This window comes from Centruroides vittatus, unplaced genomic scaffold (assembly GCF_030686945.1).
Source record: "Centruroides vittatus isolate TY-2023 unplaced genomic scaffold, ASM3068694v2 contig_347, whole genome shotgun sequence".
NCBI classification, from domain to species: Eukaryota; Metazoa; Arthropoda; class Arachnida; order Scorpiones; family Buthidae; genus Centruroides; species Centruroides vittatus.
The window spans coordinates 875,338-892,915 of record NW_027122171.1 but is presented as its reverse complement, the minus strand read 5'-3'; the positions used below and the strand labels follow the sequence as shown (position 1 = coordinate 892,915).

General features: G+C 26.2%; 1 protein-coding gene across 1 annotated transcript in view; it reads left to right on the top strand.

The window, feature by feature from the left end:
- Window positions 1-1,396: 1,396 nt before the first annotated feature.
- Window positions 1,397-17,578, top strand: part of LOC136974299 (uncharacterized protein CG43867-like) — a 68,068-nt gene continuing 51,886 nt past the window's right edge. The window contains exons 1-5 of the mRNA XM_067269137.1: window positions 1,397-1,532; window positions 5,337-5,605; window positions 13,314-13,376; window positions 14,874-15,032; window positions 15,163-15,246. Coding sequence (XP_067125238.1) covers window positions 5,351-5,605; window positions 13,314-13,376; window positions 14,874-15,032; window positions 15,163-15,246 — 561 coding nt within the window. The 5' untranslated portion in view covers window positions 1,397-1,532; window positions 5,337-5,350. The remainder of the gene's footprint in view (window positions 1,533-5,336; window positions 5,606-13,313; window positions 13,377-14,873; window positions 15,033-15,162; window positions 15,247-17,578) is intronic.

The following is a 17,578-nucleotide window of genomic DNA, read 5'->3' as shown; positions in this document are numbered from 1 at the left end:
ATTAAAAAAAAAATTAAATGTATAATTTAATAAACCACTTTACATTAAAATTTTATATTTAAAAATGTTTTAAATGAAATGAAATGAAATAATTTCTTATATATATATTATTTTTCGTTTAGTTATAAGAAAAATACACGTAAATTATTTTAAACAGAACGCGTTAAAGAAAAAAAAAATATATATATATATATATCACACATTAAATTATTAGATTTTAAATTTTATTTTAAAGTTTAACGTATAAATAAAAATATTATTTTTATTATTTTTTCCTCTGTAACTTTATATATCTAACGACATGGCTGATAGAAAATCCCTTTAATAGATAATGAAAAATGTAGCGGGTTAGCGGTTGTTTATATAAAATAACTTAATGTCAGAATTGGATTATTATTTAATGTCGGAAAGTAAAAATGATTTCCCGCTTGGGAATTACACGTGAGAAACAAAATATTTTTAATAAAAATAAAAATAATAATAATACCAATATTTTATCTTGATTTTTATGCTAAATTAAATGTAATTTTATTAAATATTTTTCCTATTAGAAATCTCAAGATGTTTTAATATCATTAATTTAGTTTTAATAATGATAAAATCATTTACAGCATAATTAATTACGTCCTACGTAAAGAAAGAAAAATATTTAAATGAAATTTATTGTAAGCATCTACTTATTTAATTAATATTAAAATAGTTTGCTTTTATTTCGGGATTTTTGTATGTTATTTTAAATTGTAAAAGCCATTTAAGATGCTTGCCGAACTATGGAAACTCATATGTATTTTATTTTTTTAAACTTAATTTTGAATTTTAAATATAAAATATTATTCTAGTTATGTTTTGTAATAATATTATTATAAAAAATAGATTTCTTATAAACATTATAAAAATAAATTTAAAAAAAATTAAGAAGACCGAAAGAGGCGCCGACATTACGTGATGACGAGCAACAAAATTCCGCGTGCAGACGATTTGAACTTATATAATTAAAAAATAATAGCAAAATTTATTTTAAAAAAATTAATTATTATACTCATAATGATTTATAATAATAATATATAATCAAATTTAAATTATTAAGCGAATAAATAACTAAATAATTATTTATCAATCAAAAAACAGGCGCCTCCGATACGCGACGATGAACAACTAAAAACTCGGCGGATGACTCATCCCGAGTTTGAAATTTTCGTGCCAACAATTTATAACTTTCTAATAATTTTAATTATGCGTCATTATAATTTATATTTTATATTTAAACATACGTATATTTATAAAAAATTCGTTACGGACCATGTATTATTTTCGCAAACATTTATAACCAATAAATAGGCTGGAGATACCGAAGCGCGAGAGTGCTATGACGTCATCGCACGCGCCAGACAGTCGGGTGGACGAGGATGGCGTCTGCAGATGATTTTCTTAACCTTCAGTAAGCGTTTGGGATAAAACGAAGAAATATGACATAATTATTTCGTATTTATATACAATTTTGTTTAATTTTAAAATGGAATATATCATCTTAGGTAAGTGATCGATTGATATTTGTTTATTTCTTTATTATTAATTAAATTTCGTTAACCCTAAATTGTTGATGTTGATTTGTTTGTTAGAATTTACTTTTTTAAAGATTGTATCACGTGATCGGAGATTACTTGGTAATTAAATTGCCTGCTTAATTGCCATCGTATGGAAATACGAGGAAAAGGTTAATCGTTTTTTGATATTTTTGTAGTTATCCTGGGATCTCTTTTGGCTCTTCATCTTTGGCTCCGTAAATTCGTGGATTTTGCTTTTGGATCTTTTGACTTTTCTTTGGATGTAAGATCTAAAGAAGTGCCAAAAGATTTAAATAGAATCTATGGAGCAAAAGTCCAAACATTCATGGAAGAGTTGGATCTTACGCATTTTCATCTTTGGTTCCATAGATTCATGGAAGAGTTGGATCTTGTGGATTTTTATCTTTGATTCCATAGGTTCACGAAAGAGCTATCTTGCTGTTGAGATCTTTTGGCTCTATTTGGATCCTTTAGATTTTGAATTTTGGCTCCGTAAATTTAAAAATGTGTTTTTTTTTTTTTTTTTTTTTTTTTTTTGGGTTTTTTTTTTTTTTGACTTTTCGTCTTCGGATCTTATGAATTTTATCGCCTTTGTTTCCATACATTTAAGGAAGAACATTTGGATATTCTTTACATCTTACGGACTTCATACGTTTGAGAAGTCATCTCTTGGATCTTTATCTTCTCTCCAATAAAGTGGAGATGTTGATCTGAAAAGTTTCTCGATTCAACAAGATGCTAATTTTCCTGATTCAATTTTTACGGAGGATTAAAATTCCCTATAAAAATTGAATGAAGAAAATTACCATCTTGTTTTCCAGCTTGTTTGAATAATTCAAGCTTTCGAAAATTTAATAAAATATGTGATTATTATAATCCACAAAAAAAAAAGAAAATTACATATTTTAAATTCTTGTTAACATTTTTTTATACATAAAAATAATTTGCGGCTCGTAATTTTTATAAGGAGCAACAAAAATTTTTAAAAAATAACAATTATAACGACAATAAATTTAAAATTAATGGTAATTTGTCAGGAATAATTTAAGAAATTCGGTTTTAACCAACGTATTCTGCAGCGTATTATGATTACAATTCAAAATATATTAAGGAAACTCTTTAGATTAGTTGCAGCTTCCAACAGTTGCATCAATTTCGTTAGTAAAATATAAAGAATAAACTTAAACAAGAGCATACGGTCAATAATTCCTTTTGAAATTTTATACTAGGAGCTCCAAGATCACGTATAACTTAGAGGAAATTTATAAACCAAGTCAAGATTTAAACGATTGACCTGATGATCTTTATCTTCATAAGGATCTTTATTGAATTATTGTAGGTCTGTAAGCATTTATACGAACGGAAATAAAATAGAATAAAATTCTAGATAACGCGTATACATATTACACATTTTTTTTTTTTTACTGTTAAAGTGTGTGGATTCTGATATACACGATTTAAAATTGTAATAACTTCTCCTAAGCTGTCGATTGGATAATTACGGAATCGCGTGTCTATTTTAAAATTCAAAACGTAATTTTATGGATGGAAAGCCAATGTGTGGTAATTCGAATGATAAGTTTTGGAGATTGAAGTCATGAAAATATGTTAATAGTTTCCGATTTTTTTCCCCTTATTTATTTTACTTTCCCCGGCTGTTAAATATAACAGAGGGAAAGTATAGCGATCGGTCAAAACAATTAACCCCTCCCCAAGATTTTTACATTTTTTGGCTTAGAACACCTGAAACGTCGAGAAATGTAAAAAACTTAGGGGTAATTTCTACATGTATGGTTGGGTGTGGGGCATGATTTTATTCATCATGTTTGAAACTTAATAACCCCTGTGCTTTTTGTCGAAAATTTCTGAAATTTTGCAGGAATTAGGGAGATCGATGCTATTAAATTTTGGTTATTAAAGATCGAGGGGGTGGGGAGATATTGGGATCGTGTGTATCTCCAGTAGGGTCGGTTTTGACGATTTTGCGCGTTATCATCATTTACAATTCTTCATAAAATCTACCCCTAACCTCTAAATTAAGTCTTTTGCCATTTTATAACAGACGGCACCACTAAATGTTGCCGGGAAAGTTAAGCAACTCGTTGCTGAGTTTTTTTACATGAAATTATTTGATAAAACTCGTATTGTCTAACTATCGAAGTTGGATAATTACGCCAAAGTTTTTAACCTTTTTCTCTCGATTAGTGGCGAAAAAATGTTAATTGTTCGACTTTTTTTAGGGTTTGTTTTTTATTATTTTTTTACCGTAATTAATGTACATTTGGCACGTATTTCGATTCGATTATGGCGAAGAAAGGCAATTGTTCGGGTGTGAAAGAGTGTTTAGTTTTATCGAAACAGATTGTAACGTGTATACAGATTGTAATTTGAGACATGTAGCGTTAAAAAAACTCTTTTTTTTATGTGGATAATAAATCTGATAGTGTATTGTGCACCTTATATTATCGCTCTAAGACAGTTTTATACTTGAACATAAGTATATTTATTCTCTATAAAGGGGGAAGTGGAGAGAAAAACACGATTGTTTTTCCTCTCCTCCCCATTAAATGCTCGTGTTTTTTTTTTTAACATGGAGATATTTATTTTTGGAAATTCAATTTTTTTTCTTGTTTTTTAAATAATTGCTCGTTATTAAAATAATGAAAATACGGGCCTTTCTCGCCTGTCTCTCTCTCCTTAAACGTTTCATTTTTATCTGCTAGACGTTATCGATTCAAACTGTTCGAGCACTCAGCGGCTCGTATATCAGAAGACAGTGGCGAAGACGAATTGCTAATAGCTTGTCGCCGTTAAAGCTCTAACAAGTCAAATTTCTACTATCGAATAAATATTTCATTTTGTTTCCTTGCCAGAAAAAAAATGGGAGAAGAGAAATAATTCCAGTTAAAAATTCCATTTAAGTAAGCCAAATTGCCCGTAGCCAATATTAAAATTACGCTGGCTTCGGGCGAATTTTAAATCGTGCCATTGCCTCGATTATCCCGATTTTTGCATGCCTACACACACAGAGACACAACGTACTTGTACATATATAATTTAACTTTATCTGGAAGTAAGAAGATGCTGGTGGAGTAGGGGAGCATCATTTGATCAATCGAATTCCTTTACTGCAACCGCAAAGCGGCTTCTTGTTTAAAGTATGATAGTCACTCTCAACTTGACCATATTACAGTACTAACAGTAAGTAAAATAATGATGCTTTGAACCGGTTGCCATGGCGAGTTGGCATGGCGCCAAGCAATGACTCATCAAACGTTTCTTTAGTGGAACTGATAAACAATGATATTCAGTCAATGAGGATGACCTTGATTGCTGGCGAGTTCGAGAGGAGGCGAGTGGCAACGTAGTCCTTCCACTGTGACGTCGGATGCTGGCCTGTCTCGCTACCTGTTTTTTACCTGACAGGTGAAGAAAAGTATCGATCCGTCTGACTCGGATGACCGGGTGTTGATTCTGTGATGGACGAAAAACGACTATTCGGTAGCAGCATCACGTGTTCTCGCCATCAAAAGACATACAATACCCCCGCTGTAGATTTAATTCTCTTTCACTGGTTTCCATGGTGATGTAAGCATTTATTCGTTCCAGTTGTTGCACCGATTTCAATTTCGAACGTTCTAATAGATTTATATCGATGACATTAAGGCTCTTCCAGCAGTTTTAATGGGCTTATTTCTAGTAAACTTTAATGATGAATAAATTGTCATACGATAATTACGACTTTGTTTTTGTTTTTTTTTTTCGTTTCAGGTTAGTTGACGATCATGTCGGAATCAGAACCTCCGCCTCCACCAGCCCCTCCTCCTCCGTATGCCATATTCTCGTCTCTACCATCCCTCTTAGCTGATATAGAAGATGGAGACGAAGATGTGGACGGGGAGCCGATCAGGAGGGTTGGTTCCCTCATGTGGCAAGCCGGAGTCGATGTTGATTGGCAAGAAAGGTGCTTCCAATTGGAATTATCGCTTCACAGGTTCCGTAGACAGGCTGCCAAAATAAGGGAGCTTCTTAGAGAAAAGGTAAGGGGAGAAAAAAATAGCCGAGAGAGCCCGCATTTACTTATTCATTTATCGCGTTTTCTTCCCAGCACTTATCTTGATTGACAATTCATTCGTTTGTCGCGAATTATGTCTAAATTCTTCTGATTGTACTCTAGAGAACGTCATGTCCGTTTTCGACTTTTTTTTCCCTTTACAGATAACGAATGAATTATCGTGTATCTGTCAAAGTTTACTGCCGTTTCGCTTATTTATTTATTTTTCTTTTTTTATTGTTCCCTCGCTTCTCACCCGAAGAATTAAATTTTATTTCTGAATAATTCTTTGAAAGCTGCATTATTTTTCCAAATTCCAACGTACTTACACATATTTCGCCTTTGTGAATATGTTTAGACGTTAGAAAACGAAAATACACGATATTAGCGTAAAAATATTTTTGTAAAGTAGCGCGGTAACGCTTAATTAATGAAGGTTATAAACGCATTGAACTAATTGCGTTTAAACGAGGAGATAGAAAAATGATGGACCGATGCAGGTAATTTGTCCCCTGATATCTAGATAAGGCGACGGGGATTTCCGCAAACGCTTCCCTCCCCCTCGCTTTTATGATGTCGAATCGTCACTAATACGTCTCACTGTCACGTAGGTGACGTCAGCAATTTAGAGATTTTTTTCCTTCCCGTTTTAATATAAACGCCAGATTAGCACATTTCCCCCCTCCTCTTCATCTTTTACTGGATTTTCCAAGCAAAAGCCATTTGTCGCTTGGTTCAAATAATATGAAAGAGCCCGACTATCTGGACTTTTTATTTCTTTAGGGTTTGATTATTCCGACTAGCGACAATCTGACGCCTTTAGTTCGTTGTCCTGGTAACAGACAGTCTTATTCCTTCTGGCATTTATCATTCACATAAGATTTTTCTCTTAATTATATATTTTTTAAGAGTAATATTATAAAAAAATAAGAAAAATAACTTACTTTTTTTGTGCGATTTTGAAGAGATATTTCTAATGTATTAAAATTTTTGGAGGGCCAGAGTCGTGTAAAATGTGTTCAGACTCGCTTAATCTGCCCATGTTCATGTACTGTACAGTTTAACAGTTTGTTGATTCGTCTCCAAGCTAAAGGAGCCTTTGCACCTGTAAATCAAGTTTCACTGCATGGTTTATAAGACGTGTAAGGAAGAATCGTTTTAAATTTAACTGAATTTTTCGCTTTTAATTTTTTGCTTTTAATGTTTCATTTTTAACGATTTTCTTAAAAAGAAAATCGTTAAAAATGAAACATTAAAAAGTCTGCCTTAAAATATTTTAAAAAGTTAAATATAATGCATTTAAACTTTTTTTTATTCTTTCTGAAAATTCACATTTTTGGTTTTTTTTTTTTATAAAAATAATTTTGGAGCGAGTAGTTTATTAAATTTTATTGGACTTGAAAGGAAATTATTATTTAAAAATTGTGGAAAGAAAATTTAATCTACTTGTAATATTAAATTAAATTTAATTTTTTAAAAGGAATGTTATAATAGTATTAAATTTTGCAATGAATTTTCTATTTATTTTTTATTATTAAATTATCTAAAATTGAAATCATAATTTAAGATTTTCTTATATCTGAATTTTTAAAAATATTTTTATAAAAACTGATTTTATATTATTTATAAATTTCCAATGAAATTACATTATGTACAGTGTATGAATTTATTATTATTTTCTGATTTTCTTATTATGCACATTAATTTTTTTTTGGAAAATAATTAACATTATTATTATTGCGAAGAAAGAAAACATAAAACACGGTTTCCTCAAGACAAAACTAAATTATAATTATTATTTTTTTAAACCAAATAACAAGTGAACTGTGTGTAAGTTTTTATATTTATTTTAAATATGTAATTTTTTTTAGGCTTGATTTCGAACATTTTGGTCTTTCATACTTAATATTTTGATAAATTTAAATGACTTTTTGTATGCCAAATTAGGAATTTTGTACATTTTCAACAGATAAATAGAAATTTCAAAACTGTTTTTTGTGGCATTCTCTTCCGTTTTTGGCTTCGGTAATAAGTTCGATCATTAGCAAAAATTAATTTTTTTGTTTGTTTTCTATATTTTTAGACATTTTAAGTAATATTTTGTGCATTGTAGCAATCCCTGTAAAAAAAAAAAAGTAAAACTTTCCTTTCTTAGCACTTTTATGTTTGTTTTTAACACACTAGGAATGTTATTCCCTTTATAACATGCAACTTTATTGTTTGACTCTCAGATATTTGACTATTACATGCATTTTTAGGAATGCATTACTCCTAATTAACCCGAAAAAGGGATTACTCTTAATTCTTAAGGTATAACGAGTGGCCCAAAAGTCAGTTAACCAAATTAGATTGTAATTTGCATATTAAGCAAGAATGATTTAATTCAAAATTATTATTTTTTTTAATGTTTGTAAGTGGTAAAATATTTGAATAAGATAGCAATTTATATATATCATAGTATAGTATTCTTTGATTAAATAAATTTAATGGCTTGAACTAATTATGAATTTCCAAGAAAATAATTAATATAAATGATTAAAAAAAGCATATGCTTGTAATGTTTTATAAGAAAAATTAAACATATATTGTTATTGTTGTTAGAAAAATTTACAAGATAAATAAATAAGCCATGCAATATTATTAAATGCTTTATTTAATATTTAACATTATTAATTGTTTTTTATTACTCAGCTAAATTAATAAAGTATTTAATTTCTAATTATTTAAGTGACAACTGTGGTTGTCGTCGGACGTATGAGAATAAAAGTACACGAATTCTATACTTATAATAATGTGATTAATAAAAAAATTCAATTTATATAAGTTGTACAATATATTAATTATAGCTTTTTTTTTTTAGTTTATTAACACAACTTTCTAGCTAACCATATATACTTCTAAAATGTTAAAATAAAGCATCATAGAACATCAAAAATTATGTTTAAATGCAAAAAATTACATGCCACAAATATCTTATTTACAAATTAAGACTATTTAATGGTCAAAAAATCTCACCGATAAACTAAGTAGAGGGAGTGAATGCTTCTTTTTTGTATTTGTGTTTGTGCATTCAACTTGAGCATCTGCTTTTTCTATCTAGTTTTTTTAACTTGTGAACATTCCCAACTCATAAATAACACATTTGTAGTATCTAATTTTTTACATTTAAGCACTTTTTGATGTTCTGTCAGACAGAATTTTTCTTGTTATTTCTTGATTTTAACATCTTGGAAGAGCCTCTGGCTAACTTGTAAGTAATTTCTTTCTCTGAGTAACTGCAATAAAAGTTGCAGTTACTCAGGATAATTTTGTGGAAAAAATACAGATATTTTTAAAGACCAGTTTTTGATCTTATTATGAATTATTTAAGCTAAATTTTTTATGTATAGTTTTGTAAATTTCTCATATTTTTCTATTTTTTGCATAGATTTTATCCAAATGCTACTCTGCAATAAATAATGTTAGTTTAACTTGGAAGGTAGTTTATAAGCTTCAATAAAATCTCATTTTTTGCTGTGAAATTTTTTTCTTTTAAAGGTAACAAAAATTTTTATAACAAACCAATAAAAGAAATGAATATTATTTTATTATTAGACATTTTTTTTCACATGAATTATAATTATCAAGATGAATTTGCAGAAAGATTTTTGCACATTAATTCAGTAAAAAATTAGTAGTATTTTAATTAATAAGAAATTCTGCATTAATATAAGTATCTTGAAATTACACTCCTGTTTTTAATTAAGCTAATTAAATTAATAAAATTATGAAATTTTAAGATAAAAGACCATTTGTTATTGTAATTACCGTTAAAGAAAATAAATATTCAGATATATTGACAGCGACATTATTGATTTACTCTTCAAGGACTTAATATATTTATAAAAATTGTTTTCATTAAACTTTTGTTTGCTTTAACTTTTATTTCAACTCTTCAATTTCGTGAATCGATGCCATGTCAAAATGATTAATAATGTATACATTATAAATCCTGGAATTTATACTTTTTCATTTTGGTAATTTAGTTTAGATTAAATTATGTTAATAATGTATTATTTCATAGAATAGTTGAGCATTTATATCAATGAAAATAAAACAAATTTTATAATTAATTTATTCTGAATATAGACTTAAAAATCACATAAATTGTGACTTTTTAAAGTATTTTTGAATCTTAAATAATTAAGTTAAAGCCAAACTTTATGGTTAATTTAAATTTACATTTTGACATTCTTAATTTTTCAGTCATTTGCAGGAAATGTTGCATAGTTTTTGTTTTCATAATTGTTGCAAGGAACACCTTGCAACATAATTGTTGCAAGGTGTTATATTCCTTGAAAATTGATAAATATATATATATATATATATATATATATATATATATATATATATATATATAAAAGGAAGAAAATTTTGAATATAAAGATGTAATTTTTTAAAAATTATAGCATTTATTCTGTTAACAATATTTGCAATCACATAAAATGTACTATTTTATTTGATTGCTTGTCTGTTAGAGTAGATCTGTTTATTTTTTTATAGACAAATTTTTTTAAAAACTGTTTCAAAGAGAGAAAATAAAATATAGTATCTTATTTTAGAGAGATAAATCTATCAAGAATTAAAGAGTACAGAGTGGGTTTTAATTTATGACCTATTTATACTGGCTCTTTTGGAAATCCAGAAAAAAATCATGAGTCCGTTCACTTTCGGTTCACAAAATCATCAATCATAGTTTCTCAAAAAAAAAAAAAAAGATACAAATTTAAATTGGATTATCTTAAATGTTTTATTTTTACATAAAATTTTTTTATAAGAATGTAAAGAATTTCATCTTTGAAACTGGGATAATGATATATGTATTGAAAATGCTTGACATATATACAATTTTAATTTTAAAAAATCCTTTAATTTGTTAATATTACGTATAAAATTATCGAGAAGAAAAGTATTTACTTTGTCTCTAGATACACTTAGTTATGGGTGAAAGATGCATTAAGTTTTAAACTGCATTTTCAAGATTAATATGATTTAGCATGTTTCCTAATCACTTTGGGTGATGCATCTTTTTAAGCATAGGGGAATACTTGACATTCGTGTGGTGTTACACTTGTGATCTATTGGTTGGAAGATAGCAATCTAGAGATAAAATTTTTATAAATGTGCAATTTTTATCATTATAAATATTAGTTTATTTTTTTATTTATTTGAGTTTAAAAAATTGTGTGTTATAAATTATATCATAAACTATACTTGAACAACTGTAAATCAATACTGTTTTGAATTTATCTTTGCACTGTAATTATAATTAAACTTAACAGATGTGAAAGTTAATAGTAATTTGGGAATATCACAGGGTGGTCCAAAAGTCAATTAACTGAGGTATATTTTTAGAATGACTAAAACCACTTTGGAATTGCTGCATTTTATTATTTGTGATTCAGTTGCTTCCAATGAAACAGATGAATCACATATAACAACATGCAGCTGTTTCAAACTGGTTTTAACCAATCTTAATATAATCTTTGTTAACTGATTGGGTAATTAACTATATGTCTATTAATGTATACTTATCAAATTTATTATTGAAAAATATGATAATGTTTAATGCTAAGTTTTTGAAATAAATTCTTAAGTAAAGAGAAAAATTCTCAAGATTATTTGCATATTTTTTCCCCTCTTTTTTAAATATTTTTCTAAATATTGAAGAATGCCAATAATTTTTATGAAATTAATAACGTTAACAGCTCTTTCTTGACTCCTCTTCGTATTAATCTTTAACCAACCTTTATAAAAAATATAAAAAAGTCTACTTTCAAGAGATTAAATATTTAATTTTCTTAAATGACTTTAATCTTTTAAGGGTCATTGTTAAGACTTATTAGTTATAAAATAAAAGTTTATATCATAGAAGTACAATACAGCAATAGATTGAAAATATTTGCAAAAATTAAACATTTTAAATAGCTTCTCTTTCACTAAAAATTTTGAATTTGATTATTTCGATATTAAATTAATTGCTAAATTAGAAAGAAATGGATCTTTCTAATTTGGTGGCTAGATAGATCCTTTCACTTGCATTGTATTTTAAAATTTACATCTTTTGATAAATATAGATTATTTTTAAAATCAATATTCTAGCATTTTTGTTATTGAAACCTATAAATTTATTAATACAAGTGTTTTTAATGAACTTTTTATTGTTATGGTGGTGGTGATTATGATGATGATATTCATTGTATTGATAAGTGTATAGAATTAGAGAGAAAGTGAGTCTGGATCAAATTAGAAAATGCCAGATTTGTACTGATTCTTCTTTTAAGAACCATTAGGAAATGAAGGAAACCACAAGCAAACATTAAACTGCTATATAGTGTGCTTGAAATATTCTATCTTTTTTATGTCTTGTTCAACTGGAAGGCTCACCAAGGGATGAATGGATAATAGCAATTACAATTATCTTATTACCAAAAGAATTATGACAAAATTTGTGGAAAATTTTTATTTGCTTGGTCTTGAGAACCATGCTACGACATTACCAAAACTTCCTTTTTTAGACTACTTGTCCATTGAACAGTGATAAAAATGAATTCTTATCAAATGGTGATAAAAATTTGATTTTAAAGAGTTATATTTTTTTTAACTCTTTAAAACACTGTAAAATTGTAAAATCCATTTCTTTTCAAAAGACAAAATGGATGTTTATCCTTTATATTAAATACTTACTGCTATCTTAAGTAAAAATCCCACATTTAGAGTTTTATTATGGATTGATTTAGAAATGATTCCATAATAGAAACTTTCATTTTTATATTAATTCTATATTTAATTTTTTACTCATATTTAAGTGTACTAATTTTTTAACTTATATTATTTTATATTTATTTTTCACATCTAATCGTTTCTATGCAAGAAAAACATATAGGATCTAGTTATCTAATTTAATTTTGTTATTTAAAATTAGTAAAGATTTTGTACAATTTAAATTTTTAATTCAAAAGTTGCATATCATTTAATTTAGATATTTTGTAAAATTAGCTCTTTTAACTCGATTTTTAGTCCGATTATTCCAGATGTGACTGAACAAAACTGAATGAGAATTGAACGGTACTTAACAAATTGCCATTGGCATCTTCTGTAGCCAATTGATTGAATCTTCGGGCTATAAATATTGTACACTTTAGCTCCGCTTTACTTTTCCCAACTTGCTCTGATTTAATGTTTATTTTAGTTAATTTTTCCCAAGTTTATTTTCTGTAAGATTAGAAAAAATACTTTAAAATAATTCTTCTCTTTTATTTCAATTTATTTTTTTTTTATTAAAGTAATACTTTCCATTTAAGTCTTTCCATAATCTTAATGATTGTTGTTTCTCATTAACATATCTTGTATATAAGTTAATTATTTTTTTGGAAGAATCCCAAGATTATAATAATAATAATAATGATAATAAAATTAAATTAAATATTATAAATATAGAATTCTTAAAATATAATATTAAATTTTGGTTTAAATAAAAATAAGAAATTTTGAATTATATTAATTGAATTCACTTTCCGAAATTATTTTTAGATATTTTTTTAATATAATTTCATATATAATTAATAGGAAAAAACTTATGTGCATAAAATAAAAAATTGTCAATGATTTAATAATGTTATTAGAAAAAATAATGATAAATTTATGCTTTATAGTTGACTGAGCTTGAAAGGAGAGTAGCTGAAGCTGAAAGACGTGCAGAAGATGCAGAAGAAAGGGTATATTGTGGTTCTTTTTTATGATATATTATTAAAATTTGACTGTTACTACCATTCTTATAGATGAAAACAAAACTATATTGAATATAAATGATGTTTCACAGAAGAATTCTCTTTTATAATATTAATTCTAATTCAGAAGTGGAAAAAATTGTCTATTGTCATAACTCAAAATATCATATAAAAAGCAATTTGGTTATTACAATAATTTTATTTATGATTTACAAATTTGAATTTTATATTTAGATTATTTTTTTCTCATGAAACTATTGTTTCTTATTCAGAAAGAGGAAAAAAATACGATAAAAAAATTTTTGAATTTATATATTCAACAAAACCAATTTTATTTTAAAAGAATGTCATCCGTCTGAATGATATTGCTTTCTTTGTTGAATGTTGGCTATCTTATGTATTGAATTTATTTTTATAGGACAAGCATATATTTTAGTTTAGTATTATGAATTTTTTACAAAATTTACAAAAGATTCTTAAAATAGACAATACATAAAAGTGTCTTTTAAATTTGTCCTTTTGCACATACATGAGAAAATTAACGGCTCCATGACAAAGTGGACCTTTCATTTGAGGATACTTGTCTGCCTCAATATGTAAATGTTAAACACATCCCTCTGGGAAGGGCACATTTAAAAAATAATAAATACATTTGATAAAAATTAAATATCAGTTATCAAATATAAATTTTTTGTTTGTGTCTAAGCCATTACAACTTTCAAAATTCATATGAATGGAATTAAGCCATCAAATTGTATATAAAATCCATTTTAATTTAATTTTGACTTAAAATTACTTATCAGTATGAGTTGTTACATTTATATATTTGTCCTGTAAAACTATGTGCATAAAATGTTAGACATTCAACAGAGAGGTGAATATCTTGAGAATTAATAAAGCAGATAATTCTCCAACTAAAATTAATTTTATCTAAGACAAAACAATCTTCATAATTTATTTATTATTTTTATAATTAGGTAATTCTTTGGAATTCAAATATCCAAAATTTAAGGATATTCACAATAAATAGAGCTTTGAGATCTTTAATTTTGATTAATGATAATATTACAAGACTTCAGAAACATATTTTGAGTTACCATAAATTCTTCATCAGATTACCTTCACTACATGATTTACAAAATTTTCAACCATATTGTAAGTCAATAAAAAAATTAAAAAATAGAAAATATATGTCATCTTATGTTAAAATTACAAATTACAAATATAATTTCTTCTAGATTAATTTTTTCAAGCTTAACAATTATATTTTTGTTTAATCCATAATTAGAAGTGATTCTCTCTCAGAATTATATTAGTTATGCTATTTAATTGTAAATCTATTATAATTGTAAAAAATTATGGTGTGATAGCTGTTTGATAGATTGCCTTTATATAATATTTTGACACTTTAACTTACTTATAATCATAATTACTAATAACTTTAATATACATATGAAGAAAATTCAAACAAATATTTAATCATAGGCTCTATTAATGGAACAAAAATTACCTCAGCCTGGTTGGAAAAGTGAACAACAAAGTGAAAGTGGTGTTCCTACAAATCAAGATATTAATAAATTAGAAAAATCATGTAGAGAAAAAGATAAAATAATTTCTACTCTTGAGCAGCAAGTAACTGAACAGGTACATTTTAACTTTCTTGTTATTGAATTTCTATTAAGACATTTAAAATGATTTTTCTAAATATGTTTTTAATATTTAAAAATCAAAAATGATCAACTTAATAAATAAATAATTTAATCAATTTAATTAGAAAAAACTTCGAATGCAAGAGGCAAAACAAGTAGAAGCAAAAGCAGCAAAAATAAAAGAATGGGTTACACACAAACTGAAAGAGGTATTTAATTTTTAAACATTATATTTGTTAATATTAACAGTCATGTTCAAAAACAATGTCAAATATAAATGCATACTGCATTATTTTTCTTTTAACATTTCACTAGTATTATCTATGATATTTTATATACTGTATGGAATAACAGCCTTTATTTATATAAAATAGTTATATTCAACTACACATGTAATATAATAAGAAATTTGTTAAAATTCACCACGTAACTTGTACTTAATGTATTGTTGTTTCAAAAGCACACAGATCTTCATCATTTGCTTGTTAATATCTTTTAGAATTTACCTATAAACAGAAAGTGAATACTATCAAAATAATTACAATATTCTTACATCTTAAAAATATTTTAATGTTGATTGTAAGTTGTATTATTACATATCTTATCATATATATTATAAACTATAGATAGACAGAACATAATTACAATCCATCCTTGATATAACAGTCCCAGGTATATTGGACTTCATGTACAACAGACCAAATCAATTGGAATAAAATAAAAATGTTCATAAATACATGGATTAAAAATTATAAAGTTTTTAGCCAGATTTCATTTCCTTTAAAAAAAATAAATATAGTAAATCATAAAATAACTTTAAATGCAGTAATTTATGTATTCACAGTATGATTTCAAGAAAGAATCATTTAACTAGTTTGTATTGATGAGTAAACCATTTCAATAAATTCATTATACATTATTAGAATAGTAATAGTTTATTGTAAAAGACTGTTTGTTTTTTAATTTAGAAATTTATTTGCTGCTACTAAAAATCATAAAGTACAATTCATGTGAAGCTCTTAACATAAATCCACAAAATATATTTTAAAGCAGTGGTTCTTAACCATACTCCATTTTTATACTCGTGGCCCAACAAATATTTTATAATTATTTTGTAACCCTCATTTTTTTAATAATAATTTATATTTAAATTTATTATTTATATTTGTTAAATTATCTATAATAAATTGAATTTTTTATTGTTGCTTTATTTTTTTATATAATAATGAAATAATAAAGTTATGATTTACATTTATCTATTTAAATAACATTCAAACTTCATAATTAAACATAAAAACTCATTAATTTTTAACAAAAAATAAAATAAGAAACACTTAAAAATTCATAGAAAAAACAAAAAATATTCAAAAATAATTTAATGAGATTTCTCCCGCTGAATATCCTCAACTAATTTGTTAATTCGTGGTTCAATTGTTTGTAATGCTATCCACATGCAGGAATCTAATTGCAATCGATTGTGTTTTTTTGTTTTTATATCTACCATAGTTAAGAACTCTTTCTCACAAAAATATGTACTAGCAAAAGGCAGCAAATTTTACATTGCTGCTGAAAACAGGGGAGGATATTCTGCACGAATTTGTATCCAAGATTGGGACACACTTAGTTTGGAACACAGAATTCAAATTACATTAATAGAATTAATAAATGATTGTATCTTCATCAGCTGATGATAAATTGGTATTTTTATAATTGTTATAAATGTTTCTGTTTTTTGCTCATTTTTATGGGTTAGTTATAAATAATTAAAACCAAACATACAATATAAGAAAGAAATGCACTATTATTCGATCCAAAGTTGATGCTAAAACTAAACTAAAACTAAAACACTCACAACTTGTCATAAAGATTTTGCATATCTTTTGCAAAAATATTTAAATTTTCAAAGCCTTACTATTAAGTCTACTGTTTTTCCTAATTATTTTTAAAATTTCAAGCATTAATAGTTTCTTAGAATTACTTTGGAATAAAAGAAGTAAATACTGTGGTGTAAGTAGAATATTTGCATTTATTTCTTCTGTACTAACAAAGTTATATGTAGGAAGAAATAAGAAATAAATAAAAAAAACTAAATAGGAAAAACTTCATCTTTCTTATTTCACTTTTCAATACGATATTCAGTTATACAGTTATACATCAATTTTCTTTTTATTATATTATGAAGGAAATTTTGCATAATTTGGCAGCCCCCGCAAACTTCTTACGGACCCCCAGGGGGCCATGGCCCCCTGTTAAGAATCAATGTTTTAAAGAATCAAACATTTATGGCACTATTGATAGATGTAAGTGATTTCATTTAACTAACAAAATAATATTTGTCAATAATTTTTACCCTTGACAGATTAAAAATATAAATATATTCATTGACCAAATACTGGCTAAAAAGTTTAAACATTAATTTTAGACAAAATTGTATAACAAGAATACATAATGTGACCTTAAAAAATGAAACTATAACATACCCGCAGAAAAGGTAGTTTATCATTACAAATCAAATATATTGATTGATGAAAGCATAATAGC